This window comes from Neofelis nebulosa, chromosome 10, assembly GCF_028018385.1.
Source record: "Neofelis nebulosa isolate mNeoNeb1 chromosome 10, mNeoNeb1.pri, whole genome shotgun sequence".
Lineage (NCBI taxonomy): Eukaryota > Metazoa > Chordata > Mammalia > Carnivora > Felidae > Neofelis > Neofelis nebulosa.
The window spans coordinates 59,012,626-59,034,476 of NC_080791.1; the positions used below are offsets into that span (position 1 = coordinate 59,012,626).

The 21,851-nt window shown below is 38.5% G+C and overlaps 1 protein-coding gene across 5 annotated transcripts in view; it reads left to right on the forward strand.

The window, feature by feature from the left end:
- Positions 1–21,851, forward strand: part of FCHSD2 (FCH and double SH3 domains 2) — a 301,322-nt gene that overhangs the window by 276,001 nt on the left and 3,470 nt on the right. For all 5 annotated transcript variants that reach the window (XM_058687857.1, XM_058687860.1, XM_058687856.1 and 2 more), the window contains 7 exons: positions 940–1,101; positions 13,460–13,594; positions 18,879–18,962; positions 19,082–19,259; positions 19,558–19,778; positions 20,727–20,856; positions 20,999–21,081. In XM_058687857.1, the coding sequence (XP_058543840.1) occupies positions 940–1,101; positions 13,460–13,594; positions 18,879–18,962; positions 19,082–19,259; positions 19,558–19,778; positions 20,727–20,856; positions 20,999–21,081 (993 nt within the window). The remainder of the gene's footprint in view (positions 1–939; positions 1,102–13,459; positions 13,595–18,878; positions 18,963–19,081; positions 19,260–19,557; positions 19,779–20,726; positions 20,857–20,998; positions 21,082–21,851) is intronic.

Below are 21,851 nucleotides of genomic sequence, written 5' to 3' on the forward strand. Positions count from 1 at the left end.
GCTAAGCAAGAGAGTAATACTTACAAACACAATCTCTAAACAAAATAGAACCGATATGCAAGGTTTTAAGAATTGTGGATTTCAGGGATTGGCAGATTTTCAAAACTGAAAATGTTTTACAGATTGGCTCACCTCTGGCTGTGGTGTATAGGGATTGGTGGACTGTCAGAAGCAGGAGTAGAAGCTTGAACACTGGTGATTTCTGGAGTGAGGCTGTGGTTTACTGGCTGCCTTGCAGATGTGTGGGGCTGTCACTGGCTGACTTTCAGCGGCCTGGCTATTAGAGCAAAGCAGTTACTGTTTGGGACAGGTTTAGACTGGTTCTGCGGTTATGTGCTTATGGCTTAGAACAAGAGTCAAAGCACAAGCAGTCTTTCTGTTTCTTGAATTTGGAGAATTCAATTTGGAGAATTTTACTGCTGTATTTTATTATTTCTGATAGCTACATCATAATTTAACTTAAATCTTTACCCAGTAGTTCAGTCAGGAGTCATGGAAGTTTTTAATCAGGGAGTGACATGGTGACCTTTGCAAACTTGTAAGAGGTAGATTATAGAGAAGAAAAAGTCCAAGAGATAGGTTAAAAGCCTGTCAAAAAGGCTGGATTTTAGGATATCCTGAGGCCTAGCCTTCCTAAGAGGGGAAGAATGCAGACTTGATGGTGTATTCATATCTTCCTGTTCAGAAGTTAGGTTTGATGTGTCTTGTCAAGATGCGAGTGTGCCATTTGCCCTCATTTCTGTTCTTGTGTTTCCTCTCCTCTCCCTACTTCTATTCCCCGCTCCCTCTCCCCCTCTCCAAGTGAAAAATTAACCTCTATGCCAAGGAAGCATTGCTAGTGAATACCAAGATTATTCTAATTAGTAAATCAAGAATAACTTAAAAAACACATTGAGGAAAAAGTGCCTTGATGTCTCACCATTTTCTTGGTTTTCTTAGATAATTAAGTTGAAAGCTGAAGCCCGGCTGGACCTGCTAAAGCAGATCGGTGTTTCTGTGGACACGTGGCTAAAGAGTGCAATGAATCAAGTAATGGAAGAACTGGAAAATGAACGATGGGCTCGCCTTCCTGCAGTGACCAATAATGGCACTTTACACTCGGTAGGATTTCTCTTCTTGGCTGTAATGGGCAGACTTTCACTGAAGGATGCTCTTCTTTGACTGTGTCACCAAACCTGATAATAGCCAAAATTTAAAAGAAAAAATAACGGTTTTGCTAGCAGTTTGGTTTCTTTTCTTTGGCCTGTCACTGAGTTAAACTTGGTGCAGGAAGAGGGAAAAAGTCATGCTTTTTATTTTTAATATGCAGTGAAGAACATATTATCACTAGTTGGTTTATTAGTGCCACTTTACCAAATTCCTTATCCCATCATGAAGTAGATATGTTTCTTGTCTGGAAGTCATGGAATAAAAATTTTAATCTAGTGTTTCTGAAGTTCTCAGAGGTCTTCTCTGAAAACTGACATCCAGAGAGTCAGAAACAATCTTATAAAGAGAAAAGGGGGTGCCTGGATGGCTCAGTTGGTTGAACGTCCAACTCTTGGTTTCACCTCAGGTCATGCATGATCTCACAGGTCATGCATGATCTCACACTTCATGAGATCAAGCCCCATGTGCCTGGGATTCTCCCTCTCCCTCTCTCTCTGCCTCTCTCTCTCTTTCTCTGTAAATAAGTAAATAAACTTAAAAGAAAAAAGAAAGGAACACTTTTAGTCTCTGGCTTAATTATTTGATTCACAAGGGCTTTCACACTCTGTTCACTGTATTTTTCATCAGGGAGACAGTGCAAGTATGGTCAGAGCTCAAGCTAGCATTTTCTTGCTTCAAGTCCAGGGCATTTTCCACTTTGATGTCATCCAGTTCAACCTTAGCTAATAGCTTAATTAATATAGCTACTCAGCTGATGGTAAACTAGACCTCATGTTGGAGATCTGAGTGCCAGAAAAGTTCATTGACTTGCCTGTTATTACATAAGTGGATATATGATGTCTATAGCTGGTCAGACTAAAGTAATTCCTACTGCTGCTTCCTACCCATTACTCTGTCTCATCCTGTTTATTTCCTTATGGCATTTATTACGATCTTTGCTTTGTGTTCTTTGTCTATCTTCCTCTCTGGAATGTAATTACCATGTCTGTCTCATTCAGTGCACAGCAAAGTGCCTGGCACATAGTAAGTACTCAATAAATAATCTGTTGAAGGAAGAAATGAAAGAATGGATGGCTAAATAGATGGAATAGTGGCAAACTAAAAGCTAAAACTCTAATCTCACAACTTCCTACTGTATCCAAAGTGCCTCTTCAGCGCTTGTGCCCTTCAGATAAAAGGCATCCTTGCGAGAGAAATTGGCTAAAGTTTAAGAACATTCCTGAAAGTTTTGTCAATTTTTTCACATAGCATTCTGATTTTCTAATGGGAATACGCTTGCGCATTTTAAAAAGATTGCGTGTGGGTGTGCATTTTAAGGAAAAGCAATCTATTGAAAGTTTATTTTTATTCGACTGTTAATGGTAATCCAGCTAGAGAAAATAGGCACACATCACCTACTTGACGTCAGGGATAGAAGAGCCTGGCCTGTTTTTAATACAATAGAGTTGTTCCATGTCATGGAATATCTCTTTCTAATGTATCTTTTGAATGTCACAGTTACCATCTACTTCAAGTAATTTTGTTGTACAGAATTTAGGATGACAGCAAATCCCAGGCACACACTTTCTTTTGGCCTCTTCAGTAGCACTGTTGGCAACCAATAAACCCATGATTTCTCTTGGACTAGTATCTTTTCTAACTAAATCAACTGGGCAGGCATTTATCCCCTCCCTGTGTGCCTACTTCCTGAGCAAATTGGAGATGAACAAGAATTGGTCTCTCTCCTTGAAGAGCTTGCAAGCTGGTAGAGCAGACAGACCTCAGACCTTTATAGATCTTAGTGATCCATGGCAGTGTATGACTGGGTTCCTCTGTGGCAAACTTGAAACGCCTACTTCTAACTCATCAACACACCTTGGAAAAAACCCTTCTCTCTGTGTTTCAGAGAGAAAGTTAAGTTAAATGATCTAAGATCCCCTCCAACTCCAAAATCTTACGATTTTGTGAAATGCTATTAAAAAAGTTTAATACCAGCTGGAAAAATAGGAAAGACGTTTGCCCCATGAAGGAACTGTCAGTTGAGATAGTCCTTGAAGAATTTTAACATGAGATAAAGAAGGGCTTCTGAGTGTGAAGGAAGGAAATGAAGAAGATATGCCTAGTACAGTCTGTCAGTGAGTAGTACATTCTGGTAGTAAGTGTTGAATAAATTCGGTGTTTTTGAGAACTGTCCAAAGACATGAGCTCATCTAGAAACATCACATTTTCTGCGAAGAGAACATTTTGCAATCCTAACCCATTCTTCCTTACCTCTAGTCAGTATCATGGAGCTTGTGTCATCCTGCTTTCAGCTGAGGGATATATTTTGTGGAAGCTCTACTAACAGTCCAGTAGTGCCCCCTTTATCCATGGTGTCACTTTTCTTGGTTTCAGTTACCATGGTCAGCCATGGAAGCAACTATCTAGACGCAGATGATCCTCCTGACCTATTGTCAGAAGGTCAGTGGTAGCTTAACGCTGCATTACAATGCCTACGTCATTCACCTCACTTCATCTTGTCACGTAGGCATTTTATCTCACATCACCACAGGAAGAAGGGTAAGTACAGTACAATAAGATATTTTGAGAGAGAGAGACCACGTTCACAAACTTTTATTACAGTATATTATTGTAACTTATGTGTTATTACTATTGTTATTTATCTCTTACTGGGCCTGATTTATAAATTAAACTGTAGCACAGGTATGTATGTGTAGGAAAAAACATAGTCTGTAGGGTGTGGTCCTACTGGTACTTCTGTGGGTTCAAACATCCACTTGCAGTCTTGGAACATATCTCCTGCTGATAAGGAAAGGAGGCTACTGTATAAATAAAGGAGAGATGTGGGCACAAAACAGCTTAATGAAGTCCCAGTATTTATTTAACCTGTTTTTAAATGACTGCACTGAAGTAATTTAGAAGAAGTTGTATCTCTTCTCTTCACACTGGCAGCTGCTGGCTAGGATCATGAAGCAGAAATACACATCTGGGGACCAAATTATTTCTTCCATTATAGATGCCAACAAAAGCATTAGTCATCAAGTTTAGAGTTCCCTTCCATCGGGAAAACATGGTTAATTTTAATGTTACACATTAACAGTGTAAAGGGCCTTATTAGAAGATAAATGTTTTAAAATATATAGTCTTTTTACCTTACAGCATAAGGAAGGAACTATACTTTCTTGAGTATTAACTTTTTGCCTTCTATATTATGCTGTGGTACAGATAGAGGGTTGGGAAGAAACATAGAAAAAGAATCACAGAATACAGCAATATTTTTTAATGGAGAACAGTCTGTTAATATAGCTACTCAGCTGATGGTAAACTAGAGCTCATACATACCTCTTATGGTTAGATTGCTACCAGTAGCCCAGTCAGCCTTTCTGCCAGTCATTCCTCCCTTCTCTTATTTTCCTTCCTTCTCTTACTCAAAAACCCATACTCAGTTTAATTTTGAAGTTATATTAATTTTAGAATAGAAAAAGGTATAAAACTGGATTAGAAAAAAATTAGAAAGTTAGGTAGAGGAAAAAAATGACCCCAAACTCCGTCCTTATGACACCACTGTTAGCAACTTGATGTAATTCTGTCCTCTTTCTATTCTTTTTTTAAACATATTTGTCATAATAAAGTTAATTTTGTATATTTTTCCATCTAGCATTCCATTTTGCTGGATAGTCTTCATAATCTTTCTTTTCATGTCTGTGTAGTAGTCCCTCAGGAAGGCATACCATAATTCACTTAACTGCTCTCTTATAGGTTCAGTATTTAGATTGCTTCCAGATATTATAAATAAATAATACTCTGAAAGAGTGTCTCTGAAAGAGATATATGTGTACATACTTCTTTTTTCCATAGTAGGAATAGATTTCTATAATACAGATTCTTAGAAGTAGAATTCATAGGTTGGAGATTTATAGTTCTTCGTTTAAGGTTGGGTTTTGTTCTTTTTTTCCCCCTAGATTCTCAAACTATAGCTGACAGTGTTTACATGACTTCCTTATCTTCAGCCATTTCCCCTATCATTTCCCCTATATAACAGACATCCTGGCATCCACTTTGTTGTGCAACCTCCCTAAGAGCGTGAGCATTTTGCAGAGTTGCATAGAAATAAATTCTGACTTTCCTCATTATGAAGACCATGCTGAATAATGTGTTTGAAAGGCAAGGAAATTAAATATTTTTAAACATCAGGATGGTAGTTTAGTTCTCATCTGCCTCGTTAAATGCCTAATAGTCTTTGCAGTATAATGGGTTTTGTTTTTGAAATATGAAAATCTGTTTGTTGGCTTGTCCTGATCCCAAAGAAAAGAAACAATGGCTTTTTGTAATGAAATAAAAGTAAACGGTAGAAAATAATAGCATACACCTGCAAAAATTTTTAGGCACTTCCGTATTTACAGTTTTTCCAAGTGGTTAGTGGTCTTGTTATTGGATTAAACTCCATACCCAAATAGACCACACTATTATTGAAACTGAAATTTCATATTTTCAGTAGGATCAATTTAATTCAATTCAGTAAGCATGTGTGGAGCCTGCACGCCTCATGAGACCCTTTGCTAAGTGCTGGGAGTTACAAACTGAGTATAATGTCTGCTGAGTTTGTATCCACAGATTGAGAGAACCAGTCTCACTAACAGCCAAGACCAAAAGATGGGCATTGAAAAGATGTGGAGAATTTCAGTTCTAAGAGAAGTATCTCCAGCTGTATTGTGTTCTTTAACTTTCTGCATACCCATAACAACAAGTAAAGTACCTGACACAAATCCATATACGTAGTACATGTTCAAAAATACTAATCCACACCTGAAGATAAGCAGTCTAATTCCACCAACTGACCTTAAAATAATATTAAAAAGAGGAAGTTCACAAAAAAGCATCTCTACTGTACCAGGTACTATGTTAGGCACATTCATACATTATTTCAATTAATGATCACAATGGTCCTGAATGTATTTACAGATGAGAAGACAGACTTGGAAGAATTAAATATCTCCCAGTGGCACACAGCTAGTAAGTGGATAGAGCTAGATTTGAACCCGCATATGTCTGCTTCTAAAGCCCTGCTCTTTACCATACTTTTTTTTCCTTTGATGATTCTGTTGAATCATCATTGAACATCCTATTTTTGATGTAATTAATCATCTTATAACATCTTCAGGTACTACGTGGCCAATTGCCATTAAAATTCTCAAGCTTTACTGATATCTTTTGACAGCTTTGCTGAGGTATAATTGATAATATAGTAGGCTACACATATTTAAAGTGTACAATTGGATATATTTCGACATGTGTATACAGCAGTGAAACCCTTGTGACAATTAAGATAATGAACATATCCACCACCCTCAAAAATTTCCTCATGCTCCTTCCAGCCCTTCAGTCAACCACTGATCTGCTCCCATTGTGGGTTAGTTTATATTTCCTAGAATTTTGTATGAACAGAATCATACAATATGTACCTTTTTTTAAATTTTTGGTCTTTCACTCAACGTGATTATTTTGAGGATCATCCGTGTTATTGCTCATCAATAATTGATTTTTTTTTTTTTATTGCTGAGTAGTATTCCATTGTATGAGTACACCACAGTTTGTTTATCAGTTCACCTGATGATGGGCATTTGGGTTTTGGAGAGACTATTACAAGTAAAACTGCTTATGTTTTGAGTGGGTCAGACAGTGGGTATGTGTTTAACATTTTAGAAAACTTCCAAAGTGGTCGTACCATTTTACGTGCCCATCCAAAGGGTGCTAGTGTTTTAGTTGTTTCACAGCCTCACCAACACTTGGTATGGTTGGTCTTTCATTTTAGATATTCTAATGGGTGTGCAGTAGTGTATCGCTATATTTTTGATTTGTATCTCACCGATAATGTTGAGCATCTTTTCATATGCTTATTTGCCATCTGCATATATTTTTTGGTGAAGTGTCTGTTCAGATCTTTTTCCTATATTTTATTGCTTGTTTTCTTTTTATTGAGTTTTGAGAATTCTTTTTGTATTCTGTATACAAACCCTTTATCAGATAGATGATTAATTTTCTCCCAAATCAAGTCTATGGCTTGTCTTTTCATTTTAACAGTATCTTTTAAAGACCAGACATTTTTAAGTTTGATGAAGTCCCCACTTACTTTTTTTTTTTTTCTTTTATGGACCATGCTGTGGTGTGGTATGGTATGGTAGCTTTCACAAGCTATGATTTCTTTGACAAATAAATCTTTGCCAAACCCAAGGTCATATAGATTTTCTCCTATATTTTCTTCTAGAAATTTTATAGTTTTGGGTTATACAGTTGAATCTGTGACCCAGTTTGAGTTAATCTTTGTATATATGTATATGTATATCCTTTGTGTTGTTGTTGAAAAGACTGCCCTTTCTCCACTGAATTACCTTCACATCTTTGTCAAAAATCAATTAACCATATATGTGTGGGTTTATTTTTGGACTTTTTGTTTCATTCTGTTGATCTATTTATCTGTCCTGATGCCAATGCTACATTGTTTTGATTAATGTAACTTCATAATTAGCCTTGAAGTTAGGTAGTGTAAATTCTCCAACTTTCTTCTCCCTCTCTCTCTTTTTTTTAAATTTTAAAACCAGGATATTTAACGTCCAGCTTTCTTCTTTCTCAAGGCTGTTTTGGGTATTCTGGGTCCTTTGCATTTCCATATAAGTTTAAACTCCCATTTTCTACAAAAAACAAACAAACAAAAAAAAAACCCTACTAGGATTTTTAAAAATAGGATTGTGATGAATCTATCTGTAAGTCAGTTTGAAGATAGTTGATGTTTTAACAATATTGAGTCTTCCAACCCATTAACATAATACCTCCCCATTTATTTAGCTTTAATTTCCCTCAGCAGTGTTTTATAGCTTTCAGTGTATAGGTCTTGCATCTTTTTTCAGATTTATCTCTATTTTAAAGTTTTTGGTGCTGTAGTGTTTTTTAAATTTCAACTTCCAATTGCTCATTGCTAACATACAGAAATATAATTGATTTTTGCATATTGATCTTATATCCTGCAACTTTGCTAAACTCATTTATTAGTTGTAGTAGCTTTTGTGTAGTTTTTCTGTGTAGATAATCATGTCACCTGCATATTATTACTACTGTAACTGTTAGCATCTCCAGTAGTTTAGGGCCAATGGATGTTCTTGCCTTGTTTCTGCACTTAGGGAGAAAGCATTCAGTCTTTTACCATTAAGTATGATGTTAACAGACGGGTTTTTGTAGATACCCTTTACCATATTGAGGAGTTTCCTCTATTTAATTTACTAATATGAATGGATGCTGAATCTTGTGAAATGATTTTTCTTTTTTAGTTTGTTTATATGGTAAATTGCATTGATGATTTTTCAAATATTAAACAAACTTTGTATTACTGATAAACTCTACTTGTATCATGATACATTACCCTTTTTATATGTTGATTGAAATTGTTAAATTGGATTTGTTAAAATTTTGATGAGCATTTTTGTCTCTGTTCATGGCAGAGATTAGTCTATAGTTTTCTTCTCTTGTAATGTTTTTGTCTGGTTTTGGTATAATGGTTGTCTCAGAATAATTTGGAAAGTATCCCTTCCTCTTCAATTTTCTGGAAGCTTATATAGAATTGTGTAGAATTTTTCTTTCTTAAATGTTTGATATACTTCATCAGAGCGTGTTATCTGAGCCTGAAGTTTTCTTTATGGAAGTTTTCTTGTAACAGCAAATCCAGTGTCTTTAGTAGATATAGAGTCATTCAGGTTATTCTTCTTGAGTGGATTTTGATCATTTGTGTCTTTCAAGGAATTTGTCCATTCTATCTAAGTTGCCAACTTTATTGGAACAAGTTGTTTATAATATTCCTTTATTCTTCTTTCATTATCTAGAGAATCTGTAGGGGCATCACTTCTCTCATTCTTGATATTGGTTATTTGTGTCTACACTTTATTCCTGATCATTCTGCTAGAGGTTTATTCATGTGATAAAGAACTAGATTCGGGGTGCCTGGGTGGCTCTTGGAAGCACCATCTTTGCTGAGAATTCTCAAACGGGGACTGGGCACAGGCACTCAGCAGGGTACCTTTGTCGGTTAACTGTCAGTCTTCAGCTCTGGTCCTGATCTCACAGTTCCTGAGTTCAAGCCCCCCATTGGGCTTGTTCTGGCGATGTGAAACCTGCTTGGGATTCTCTCTCCCTCTCTGCCTCTCCCACTTGCTCTCTCTTTCTCTGTCTCTCAAAATAATAAATAAATAAGTTTAAAAAAAAGAATGAATCCGCTTTTGACTTCACTGATTTTCCCCCCTGTTGTTTTTCTGTTGTCTTTTGTATTGATTTCTGCTCTGGTTTTTATTTCCTTTACTCTGATTAGTTTGGATTTAAATAGCTCTTTCCTAAGTTGAGGAAATTGTTTCCCATTCCACAGGGATCACTGTCCTTAAGTGCATCATGTCCAGGGTTCATATATTTTGAACAGTTTTTTAGTTGTTTCTGGAAGGAGTTTAAATCTGGTCCCTGACGCTCCCATCTTATCTGGAAACAGAAATCCACTTTGCTGATATTTTCAGTGTTATCTTTTATAATCTACTTGTGTTGTATTTGGAATGATGTTCAATATGGTCACTTCTTTGTCCAGATGAAGCTCCGAGGTTCTGCTAGTGAGTTGTAAGGAGCAAAATAGAATAATGATTTAAGTACTTTCTAGGTATTGAGCATGTGTTAGGGGTTTAAATATGTCACCTAATATAATCTTTATGATATGAAGTAATTGTCTTCATTATAAGATAAGGTCATTGAAGTTGAGAAGTTCAGTAATTTGCCCAAGGTCACACAGCCGTAAATGGCACACTCAGCATTCAAACTCAGGTCTGTCAGACCCAGGGACCTAGTATTGCTTTCTAATTCATTACAGTCCCATAAAGTTGATGAAACCCTTCAGAGGTTGTTTTGCTGAGTACAAGGAGATAGCTAATAATACCAACCCAGAAATCTGCTTCTTATCTGCCCTTGCAAAGAGAGTAAGCATTTTACAACATCTAAGAAAGGAAAAACATTAGCACAGCTGGGAAGAATAGTTTTAATTGAAGTTCTGTCAGGTGACAGGAAGGAAAAGGGCTAAGAGAGCAGTTGTTAAGAAACAGAGGAAGAATGTGATTTTAGAAATGCTGGGTCAAGAAAATATTGTAACAGTGAGGTTACAGAGGGTGGAAGAGGGAAAAGGCAGAAGTTGTTCCACAGTGACATACTTTGGAAAGCTTCTGGAGCCATGCAAAAGCACATGGCCCTGACCCCTTTTGCTGTCACTGCAACCTTTCATTCCCTTCTATGAGACTCAAACAATGGACTCAAAATAAAGGGGAAAGAATGGAATGTTTAGTACCAAACAGTGTTGCCAAGATAAAATGTTTTGGATTGATTCCCAGTGCCAAAGCACAGTGCATATTAACATTCCTTCTATATTTTTGGAAATGTGTTCTACCCACACTGGCTTTAATTTTAGTTTTTATAGATATACGGGTGTTTTGTGTTGTTTTGTTTCAATGCCCACAGTTGTGGGGTTTTTTTAACATCTATAACCTTTACTAGAGTATGAAAGCAGTATCTTCTGTGTAGATATGTTTACATTTTATGGCAGTTTTTAGCATGTGATCCTCACCTTTTATATGACACAGTGCCTTTTTGGAGAACAACGGAATCATAGCCTGAGATGATTTGAAAGGTCATGATTTGAGCCTATTTTGTCATTGACCTGACTGACCATAGATGAAATTATTTGTAAGATGAGGCACATGATTATCTGACTCAGCTGGGAAGAATTTCCAATAATAGTTATAAAATAATGAGAATATTACGAGGGCTCGTGAAGTGTAGGCAATACATTTGACAGGAAATATGTGCTACTTATTCTTTTAGAACGCTCCCCTCCACACACACACACACATTTCTATAGAATTTTATTAGGGAAATAGCAGTTAAGAATAGAGTCAGTTTTAAACATTAGTGCTCAATAGAAATCACTTTAATTCACTAAAAAGTAAAAGTGGACTGTATAGGAGGCCTCTGCTTTGTAACTCACTGAATGCCAGGAAGTCTTCTCTGACCTTCCTATTCACAGAACCCCCTGTGCACTCAGCATTTAGTTGTGATGGCTTCTCCACTCTAGAGTATGAGCTTTTGCAAAGCAAACCGTGTCCTCCATTTCATATCTAAGAGCCTAGCACAGTGTTCAGCATATTGTAGGTATTTGATATTTCAGTTAATCGGTCTATTGTGAGACCTGATTCTGACCATCCATTTCTTATATCTTTAATGTGTAAACATTTGTGCCTTCGGATGTTTGAACATGGGAAAAAGTAGCTAAATAGATGTTTATATGTAGCTAGAAACAAAGAAACTTTGCCTGTTTTGTTTCCTCTTTTTTGGATTTTTACTTTAAAAAGTAAGACATATTTGGGGCATCTGGGTGGCTCAGTTGGTTGAACATCCACTCTTGATCTCAGCTCAGGTCTTGATATCAGGGTCGTAGGTTCAAGCCCTACACTGGGCTCCACACCAGGCATGAAGCCTACTTGAAAAAAAAGAGTAAGACATGCTTATTCTAATAGTTCAGATTGTAAAGAGAGAGAGATATTAAAAACAGCCATCTCTGTTTCCAGCCTTTGTTGTGTTATTCTTCTTCCCCCTGTCAGATATTTGTGTTCATATAAATACTATTTGTACTTCAGTATCATGGACAGTACTCTAGGTAAATACATTCGTTATACCCAATTATTGAATACTGTACTGAGAGTGAACCCCAGAATGATCGTATGGGTACAGACTGGTTGTGAGTATACCTTGTTTACCCTTGTGACATTGTGGCTGACTGGGAGCCGTAGCTTGCTGCTGCTGCTGCTGCTGCACCATGAGAGAATATTGTACCATGTCGCTAGCCCGGAGGAAGATCAAAATTTAAATTTTAAAGTATGTTTTCTACTGAAAGTGTATTACTTTTGCATTATCACAAAACAAAAAATTGTAAGTCAAACCATAGTAAGTTGGGGACCATCTATAAATTACGTGAGATTTCAGCACTTTATTATTATAAAATAGTCTCTGTGTTAGGTGGTTTTGCCCAACTGGAGGCTAGTGTAAGTGTAAGGTCTAATGTAAGCCCTAGGTGGGCTAGGCTAAGCTAAACTATAATGTTCAGTAGGGTAATTGAATGCATTTTCAACTCAGGATATTTTTCAACATATGATGAGGTTTTTCGGACATAATGCCATTGTAAGTCGAGTAAGATCTATAGTGTTACATCCTGGTCCTTTATTTCTCCATAGTATATTCACAAAAGTGAAATTGCTAGATCAAGTGGTATGTTTTGTTTTTAATTTCAGTAGGGTTTATTTTTGTTATATTTTTAAGGATTATAAGCTTACTTTTTTTTTTCGAAAACTCTTTTCAGTGTTTTTATTATTTTTATTTTTGAGGGAGACTGTGAGCAGAGCAGGGTCAGAGAGAGGAAGACACAGAATCCAGATCAGGCTCCATGCTCTGAGCTGTCAGCACAGAGCCCAATGCAGGGCTTAAACTCAACGAACCACAAGATCATGACCTGAGCTGAAGTTAGATGCTTAACCGACTGAGCCACCCAGGCACCCCATATCAGTTTACATTTCTACCAATGGTAGAGGAAAGCCTGTTTCTCCACATCCTTGGATAGCATTTAGAAATCTTTCTAACGTTTCCCAGTATGATCTTTAAAATGGTAAAAGGCCTTTGGGCGCCGGGGTGGCTCAGTCAGTTAAACATCCAGCTTTGGCTCAGGGTGTGATATCCCAGTTCGTGCGTTCAAGCCCCGCATCAGGCTCTGTGGTGACAGTGCAGAGCCTCCTTCGGATCCTCTCTCTGATCCTCCCCTGCTTGCTCACTCTCTCTCAAAAGTAAGTAAACATTTTTTTTAAATGGTAAAAGGTCTTTATTAGTATTTAACAGTGAAAAGAGAAAGGATACTGATAAGGATAAACATTTATGTATTTGAATGACATTTTACTCTTGGTTTTTAAAAACAAAACAAAAACACCTGATCCTTTCAGAGGGCCTGATAGAGCATTATAACTCTTGATCTTGGGGTTGTGAGTTCAAGCCCCGTGTTGGCTATAGAGATTACTTAAAAATAAAATCTTAAAAAAAAAGAACTTGGCCCTTTCATAACATGAAAAATGCAAGAGAGAATAGATACGTTTTTCTCTGTGCAGTTGAATAAGTAATTAATAGTTTGAACCAGTCAGGTTTTAAGTGTTTTTTCCTGCTTCACTCATTTTCTTGAAGTAAGCAAGCTAGGTAATTAATGGCTTCTAATTTTCCCCAGCTTAATGCAGACCCCGAAAGAGAAGAAGGAGAAGAGTTTGAAGATAACATGGATGTTTTTGACGATAGCAGTTCCAGCCCTTCTGGCACCTTAAGAAATTATCCACTCACCTGCAAAGTTGTTTATTCCTACAAGGTGTGTATTTCTGTAACCTAGTGCTCATTTGAAATAGTGGCAATGCTGAAGACACACATGACTGTATCTACCTAGCCCTAAAATTGGTGTTCAGTTAATATTAGAGACAATATAACATAGTGGTGAACAGTCTAGACTCTGACCTCAGACTGCCTGGATTAAAATGCCACTTACAAGCTATATGACCATACTGATTAGTCCCTTCCTCTCTGTGAGCCTCAGTTTTCTTATCTCTATTATGGAGGTAATATATAGCGCTAGTTTGAAGATTCGAAATAACACTTTATAGCAAAGTATTTAGCATAGTGCCTGGCATCTAGTAAATTTTCAGTAAATAGAAATCTTACCCTTATTATCAGTTGCCTGCTTTGGCACAGACCCTCCATTCGGATGACGCTCAAACTTGATATTAAAAGAAAATTGTTTTACAAAGCAGTTTTGTTAAACTTTACCTTTCCTAGTCTTAATATGACCACCTCTTATTTCCATAGTAAGTAGGGACCTGGATAAAAAGATGCCAGAATTTCCAAACTTGATTTGGTATAATAGTTCTTAGTCTGTCTCACCCCTGCTCTGCTTTCACATAAACTTTTTACTCACACAAAATAAGTTGAGTTTCACTCCCCTCATCAGTCCATTGACCAACCCTCTTGATGCTACCTCCAAAACATACCCTGAGCCCATTCGCCTTTCACCATCTTGGTCTAGGCCACTGCTTCAGTTACTGTAAAAGAAAAAAAAACATAATTGGTAGCCTTCTGCATACTTGCCTCCCTCCCAAAAGTCCATTGTCCACTTTTCAGTCAGAATTATCTTTAACACATAAAGGAGGTTATTTTATTCCCCTGTCTAAAAACCTCTTACAAGCTTTCCATCACACATAGAAAAACAGACTTTTCACTAGAGTCTATAGTGTTCAGATTGATCTGGCCCCTGACAGTCTCCCTAACTTGATGTCAGACCATTTCCCTACCCAGCCCAGTCACCACACATTAGCCACTGTGGCACCACGCTCCTTCCTGACTTGACAACTTTGCACTCACTGCTCTCTCCACCTAGAACATCTTTCCCCAAATCTTGGTTGGCTGCATACTGCCCTTCACTGAGGCTCAGCTCAAATAGAGCCTCTCCTCAGGTCTCCCCTGACCACCTAAATATATAACTGACTTCTCATTTTCCCAACTTGTGTACACATACTCAGTCTCTCTCTCTCTCAAAATAAATAAACTTTAAAAAAAAGAAAAAAAAGAATACTTCCTCTTTCCTAAAAGGGCTGGAGTTCTTTTTCAAAATAAACTATTTTGATAATCTTTTGAAAATTTCAAATCTTCTGCTGAGATACTTAGAAAGGTGTTCTAGAGTATTATACAAGTAGGGTTGGGAATGTTTTCCCATCTCACCTGTCAGTATGATATTTACTTTGAAGTTCCAGAATTAAAATTTAAGGTCCTTTAATGGAGAGGGTCCCGAGTGTCTGAGTGATTATAAATAGCTCACATCCATCCAACATCCCCTCTATTGACATATGCCAGGCATGTCTCTATAGTAAACTGGACTATAAAAATCTGTTTAATCATTTAATCACTGAACGGTCACTCAGTGCCCAGTATGTGATATGTTTCAGGGATGCAAGAATTAGTGGACACAATTCCTGCTGCCTCCCCAGATGGATAGTCTGGGGGGAATAAATATTAAGCTGAAAAGTAGAGGACGTATGAAAACATTTATAGTAGGGGTTAAAATGGCTAATTTTTCCTGTGATAGTTGGAAGCAATTCCATAGATGAGGTGGCATTTCAGTTAGGTCATGAGTAAGATCTTACTAGATACGGTGAGAAGGGAAAGAACCTTCTAAGCAAAAAGAATAAAAGATAAGAGACACAGTTTGATGAGAGTATGGGATGTTCAGGAAATGTTACATTCAGTGGTGGGTGAGCATCAAGTGTGGGGATTAGAGCAGCTGGAAATAAAGATGTTTGCCGTCAGAGAGTAAAGGGCCTTGGAGACCAGACTAAAGTATGACTTTTATCCTGGCTGGTAGGGACCTCTGGATGTCCTAAAATCAGATTGGACTTTTAAGAAGGTAAACCCTGGTCGTGGTATAGATGCTATATGGGATAGATTAGAATAGAGAGAAATGAACTGTAAGCCTAATGGTGATTCCCATAGTCCAGACCAGCAAAGCAGGCCTGGATTAATCTGGTGAGGACAAAGAAACATTATATTTAAGGATTAGACTAAAAATGCTCATAACTTTTGGGGCACCTGAGTGGCTCAGTCAGTTAAGCATCTAACTTCGGCTCAGGTCATGATCTCATGGTTCATGAATTCGAGCCCCGTGTCAGGCTCTGTGCTGACAGCTCAGTCTGGAGCCTGGTTCGGATTCTCTCTCTCTCTCTCTCTCTCTCTCTCTCTCTCTCTCTCTCTCTCTCTCTCTCTCTCTCCCTCTCTCCTCTCTCCCCGCCTCCCCTGCTTATTCACTCTCTCTCCCTCTCTCTCTCTCAAAAATAAATAAATGCTCATAACTTTTGACCCTAATAGCATAGATCCTAAGGAAATGATCACAGTATAGAAAATGATTTTGGACACAAAATGTTCTTTCATCATAGTACTATTTTTATAATAGCTGAAAGTTGGCAATCCAACAAGGGATTGTTAAATAAATTAACCATTCATATAACGTAACAGTAAACATAAAATATTATGAAGATAATTTAAAAATTGTATTAATGGAAGTTTTTTTATGTAAGAAGAAATGATATGTTATGCCAGAAGAATAAAATGCTCGTGTACCTTAAGATTTCAGTTATGCATATTTCCAGCTTTTCTACAGTGAACATGTATTATTTTTATAATCAGGAGAAAGTATACTGTTTTCAAAGAAAATAGGAAATTTAGAGAGGTAGTGGTGGGAATGGAGGACTTGGCCGCTTCTACAGTTCTGGTCATCCCTGGATATTAGGATTTCAGGGGGCAGTGTGAGACCACGTGTTTATTTAAAAAACATTTCCTGACCACTTGCTGACTTCAGTTGGGATAAATGAGAAGAATTACATTCCCTGCATAAGTCATTCTAGTGGGAACCCTACAAGGGCAAACAACTAAGTAGAGTGCCATGGTAGTTCTCATTAGAGAGATGTGCAAAGCCTTACAACAAAAGAAGGAAGAAGCAACCAGCTCCTTGGGAGTGGTCTGGAAAAACATATGAGCTGGGCCTCAAATCATGAGTAATTCTAATAGCTACCATTTGTGAAATACTGTATGCCTGGTACCATATTTATGTTTTTCTAATCTCTTTAATAACTCAATATGGAAGATATTATCAACAAACCCATTAAATCAACAAATATTAATTGAGTACCTTCCGTGTACCGTCCTGTTCTTTTCTAAGCTTGAGGACATGGCATTGGTCAATTACAGACAAAAATCTCTGCCTTCATGGAGCTTACATTCTAATAGGAATAGAAAAGAAAACTGACGCTCAGAGAGATCTTATGGACACTTGCCCTTAGAAACAGACTGAAGCTGGACTTGAATCCACAGTAATCTAAGTCTGTTTGCCAGATGGGAAAGAGAGAGCAGGGCCTGCTGGAAAAAAGAAACAGTCTGGTAAAAGCATAGAGGCAAGGAATAACATGGTGTGTTCCGAGAAGAGGCAATAGTGTATGGGGCCAAAGCTGTGAGAGACCATGGTGACCAAACTCTGTAGAGTCTTGAGTTGCCGTGCAGAGGACGTGACCTTGTCAAGTGGAAGCATTGATTACTGTTTGGGGTTGGTCTGATCAAGCTGGTGTCTGCTGATATTCTATAACAGCACTGAACAACTTGCATGGACCTCCATGACTTTTTTACAAGGGCAGCGGTATATTTAAAGGTGTTCTTATCCTTCCTGCTTTGGTTCTCACACACACTGAAGTCAGGTTGTGTTGTTACTTTTTAAGTCTTACCATGGAATTAGGGAAAATGTTTTTGTTATATTGGTGCCTTTTCATGGCATAGTCAAAGCATAGTGTGTTTTTGGATTAGTGAAGAAATCCCACTGGAAAAGCTATCATGAATCAATGAGCCTTTTATCCTCATGTTTTGAGATCAGAGGTAATTTACTTAAAATTCTGGTCCTGGAGTATTTCTGTGACTGGTCAGCCATTTTCAATACTATTTTAACATCTTAAGCAGCTATGGCAACATCCAGAATCTGGGTTTAATAAAGTATTATAATGTACACAAAAAGGGAAATGAGGCTTAGTAATGTGACCCATTTTTTGCTTGTGTAACCTGGAGATACTTTACACATTGAGATTGTGAGATTTGAAAAACTGTAGGGTCTTACAGTTTGGTTATATAGTTGTTACTAATCTTGGGACTTGGGGAATGCTTTTAAGACTGCTCACCAGAGAACCAGAAGATGCTAGCAGGCCCCACCCTGTTACATGTGACAGGCAAGTCTCTTTAGGAAACAAAGCCACACGGTTTCTCTCCAGCCTCTCTGCTGAGCCCCTTAGAGGTTGCACTCAGATTCTGCAGTCTCGGAGCAGTATCTGGGTGGCCAGCGCTAGTGAACTCCTGTGTCAGAGACCATAAAACCATCACAGTTAGCAGCCTGTACAAAAGCATCTAAGTGGATCAGCCCATTCTCCACAGTTAGGTTAGAGCATAATAAATCCAAATTGTGGACGATCTCAGCCATTTTCTTTCCTGCAACTCTAATTCTCCTGGCCATTGTTTATCGCACAGTGATTCCAGATCAGTTCTAGGCGCTGCTCAAGCTGTCATCCAATCCATGTACATAGTTCTCTGCATTTTCACGGCCTGCGCCTCCATGGTAGCCCTCGGGTGCCGTTCTAATTCAGTGCTTGCTCCTGTGCCTGTGCTTCACAGATCATCATGGTTCTCAGCTTATTCATCCCACATTGACTCCCTCATCCTCCCCAGAATGGCAGGATTGTCATTTTGAAGAAATGGAGGCATCAAGAAGTTGAATAACCAATAGAAACAAGCTGGAGCTGGAACCCTGGTCCCCTGCTTCCAGCAGAGTGCTATGTTCACTGCACCTGATGGTCTCTTGAGGATTCCGTTTCTCCAGTTTTTGCTGTGGCTTTATTTTGTTTAATTTTTTAAAGTAAAACTTCACCTCATTACGATAGTTTTACAACACTTAAATTTTTATGTTTGGTATGTTTTTCAAAATCATTTCAATATTTTGATCCCCAGTTTTTGTTATGATCAGCGCACATCTGCTCTTTATCTAACCTTTTAATTTTGTCCATGACCATCCTACATTGCAGGCTTCTCAACCAGATGAGTTGACCATTGAGGAACATGAGGTGTTAGAAGTGATTGAAGATGGAGATATGGAAGACTGGGTAAAGGTATATTCCTTTGCTCATATCGCCCCTTCTTGTGACATTTTAGGAGTTTGTTTTGGTTCTTGTTTTGCCCTGTCCAGATTGTGTGTGCAAACCTATTTTGTCACATGTCTTTTACTCAGGCTCGAAATAAAGTTGGCCAAGTGGGTTATGTGCCAGAAAAGTACCTACAGTTTCCCACCTCGAACAGTCTACTGAGCATGCTGCAGTCCTTGGCTGCTTTGGACAGTCGGTCACACACATCCAGCAATTCCACGGAGGCCGAGCTCGTTTCAGGCAGCCTCAACGGAGATGCCAGTGGTAAAGACTGAAACAAGGCACTCTTTATTTGGTCACATTTTGGCCTAAACGGTATTACCCTGGAGTCAGCCTTCTGTAGGTTAAAAAGCATATCTTTATTCCTATTCTATGATATATTTTCCATAATTTGGTCACATTTATCCTGTAGGGTAGAACCCTGAAGTTGATCTTCAGTGAGTAAAAAAATTACTCTTACTCTGTATGATGCTCTTTTAGTTGCCACGTGAGCATAGGGGTGGTTGCAAAAGGAACCTGGCTGTCCGTGTTCTTACTGCATTTTCTCCCTCTTCCTACCTAGTCTGTTTCGTGAAAGCACTTTATGACTATGAGGGCCAAACAGATGATGAGTTATCCTTTCCTGAGGGGGCAATCATCCGAATCCTGAACAAAGAAAACCAGGATGACGATGGCTTCTGGGAAGGGGAATTCAGTGGGCGGATTGGAGTCTTCCCATCGGTGCTAGTGGAAGAACTTTCAGCCTCAGAAAATGGTGACACTCCGTGGATGAGAGAGATTCAGGTACATGAGAGGGGAGAAAGCTGAATTAAAAGCTGGTTAAAGAAAATGACTCCCAAGAGGTGGCTGACCCATGCAAACACAGGCTGCAATCTCAGCCCCTCCTCCCCACTCCAGTCCTCGGTTGCCACGTTTATGCAAAAAATTGAGTTTGGAAAAGCAGAGACTCATCAACCTGGCTCTTGGGTAATGGCCATATAACACCTCCATTTGCCCACTTTCTTTTCTCTGAATCAGTTAACCAAAATGATAAGTTGTATGTGACATACAAAAAAGTGGTTTGGTAGAGAGGAAGAAAGAAACCAGAGAGGGAATTTATTGTCTCTGCAGTTAGTTTATATAGTAAAAATACTGCTTTCTATCCACCACTGTCAGAGCCTGCCTGCCAGTCCATTTCAGAGGACTAATGGCAGAGCCCCATTATACTCATATGGCTCTAGGCTCAGCTGATCATAGCAAAACTTGCCTTTACAGGAAACCCTAATTCAGATCTGTCATAGCAGGTCTGGCAGGCCCAGGACCATAAGGAACATGTCTCCCCATCCTGTGTGTGTGGTATTGTGAACACTTAGTCTGACATTTACAAAATTTGGGGAAGTCGAAAACAGCCAATTATTTTCTTAACACAAAAAAATAGAATTTGTCCCCTTTTTTTTCTTCACTAGATTTATTGAATTGACTGGTTTAGTGTGTTTTCAGTAGAACTCTAGAGAATGGTTTGACTAAAATCAGTAGTATAATGAGCTCTCTGAGGAGAAAAAGTTAAATGCATCACAAAATTGGGATTTGTGGTGGTTATTCTAAGTTCATGTGCTTCTGATGAGGCTGACCAAAATTGTTGATAGTCATAACTTAGCTGCAGAGAAAAGTAACATGTCTGAATTAGGGAAGCCAACTTGCCTCTCAAGCTTCCTAAGGTGAGCACTTTGTAACCTCTTTCCTTTGTGGCAGATCTCTCCTTCTCCCAAGCCACCAGGCTCCCTGCCTCCACTGCCGCTGTATGACCAGCCTCCCAGCAGCCCTTACCCCAGCCCCGATAAGAGGAGCTCCCAGTACTTCCCACGCTCTCCCTCAGCAAATGGTAAGGGTTTTCCTGGGCATGGATCTAAATACATTTTTATTCAGAAATCCACATGTTTACCTGAAGAGCAAACAGATTTGTTATTAGCATTTTTATTGCCCAACAACACAAATAAAACGAGCTGCTTGATTCCCTCCCTTAGAAAACAGCTTCCATACCGAATCGCCGGGTTGCTCACAGGCACCAAGGCATACTCCTGAGACCTCATATGGCAAACTGCGACCCGTAAGTCTCTTATCTTACCTGTTATAGAATGCGGTTCTTCCAAATGGAAAGTTAGCAGTTAATGTTTCCCTGTGGCCTCTGTGTTATGCTGATTCCCCCACGCAAGGATCATATGAGTTTGGGAAGATAAAAAGAGCTCTTGAAAACAAAGTCTGTAAAAATACACGCAGGGGCACCTGGGCGGCTCAGTCAGTTAAGCATCACGTGGAGCCTACTTGGCATTCTCTCTTCCTCTCTTTCTGCCTCTTCCCCTGCTCGAGTGCTCTCTCTCTCTCTCAAGATAAATATTTTTTAAAAACTCAACACATCTTGGAAGGTCTAGTCTAGACTGGTAGTTTTTTTTACTGAGCTATGGTGAGATAGCTATGAAAGGTGTATTTAAATTATAGCAAGCATTAAAGTGGTCTAAGTGTGAAACAAGCAGTTTTTTTCCAGCAAACATTTATTGATAAATTATTTTCCAAGCTTATATTTCTCTCTATGAGGAACACAGAGATGAAATGAGATATATTTCATGTCCTTTTGAGGTTTAAGAGCTTCTATTCTCAAGGAGAATCTCTTACAAATAATCACCTCTACTCATCCCTCACTCTACCCCACCACCTCACTGTGAAACAGCCCTTCCAAGGTCATAACTTTCCCACACTCATCCAGTACATTTATTTTCCTTGACTTGCTTATCAGCATTTGACACCATTCCTTGAACCACTCACTTCCTTTGGCTAATTCAGCAGATGTGTACTGAGTGCCTTGTTAAGGACTTGGTTCTT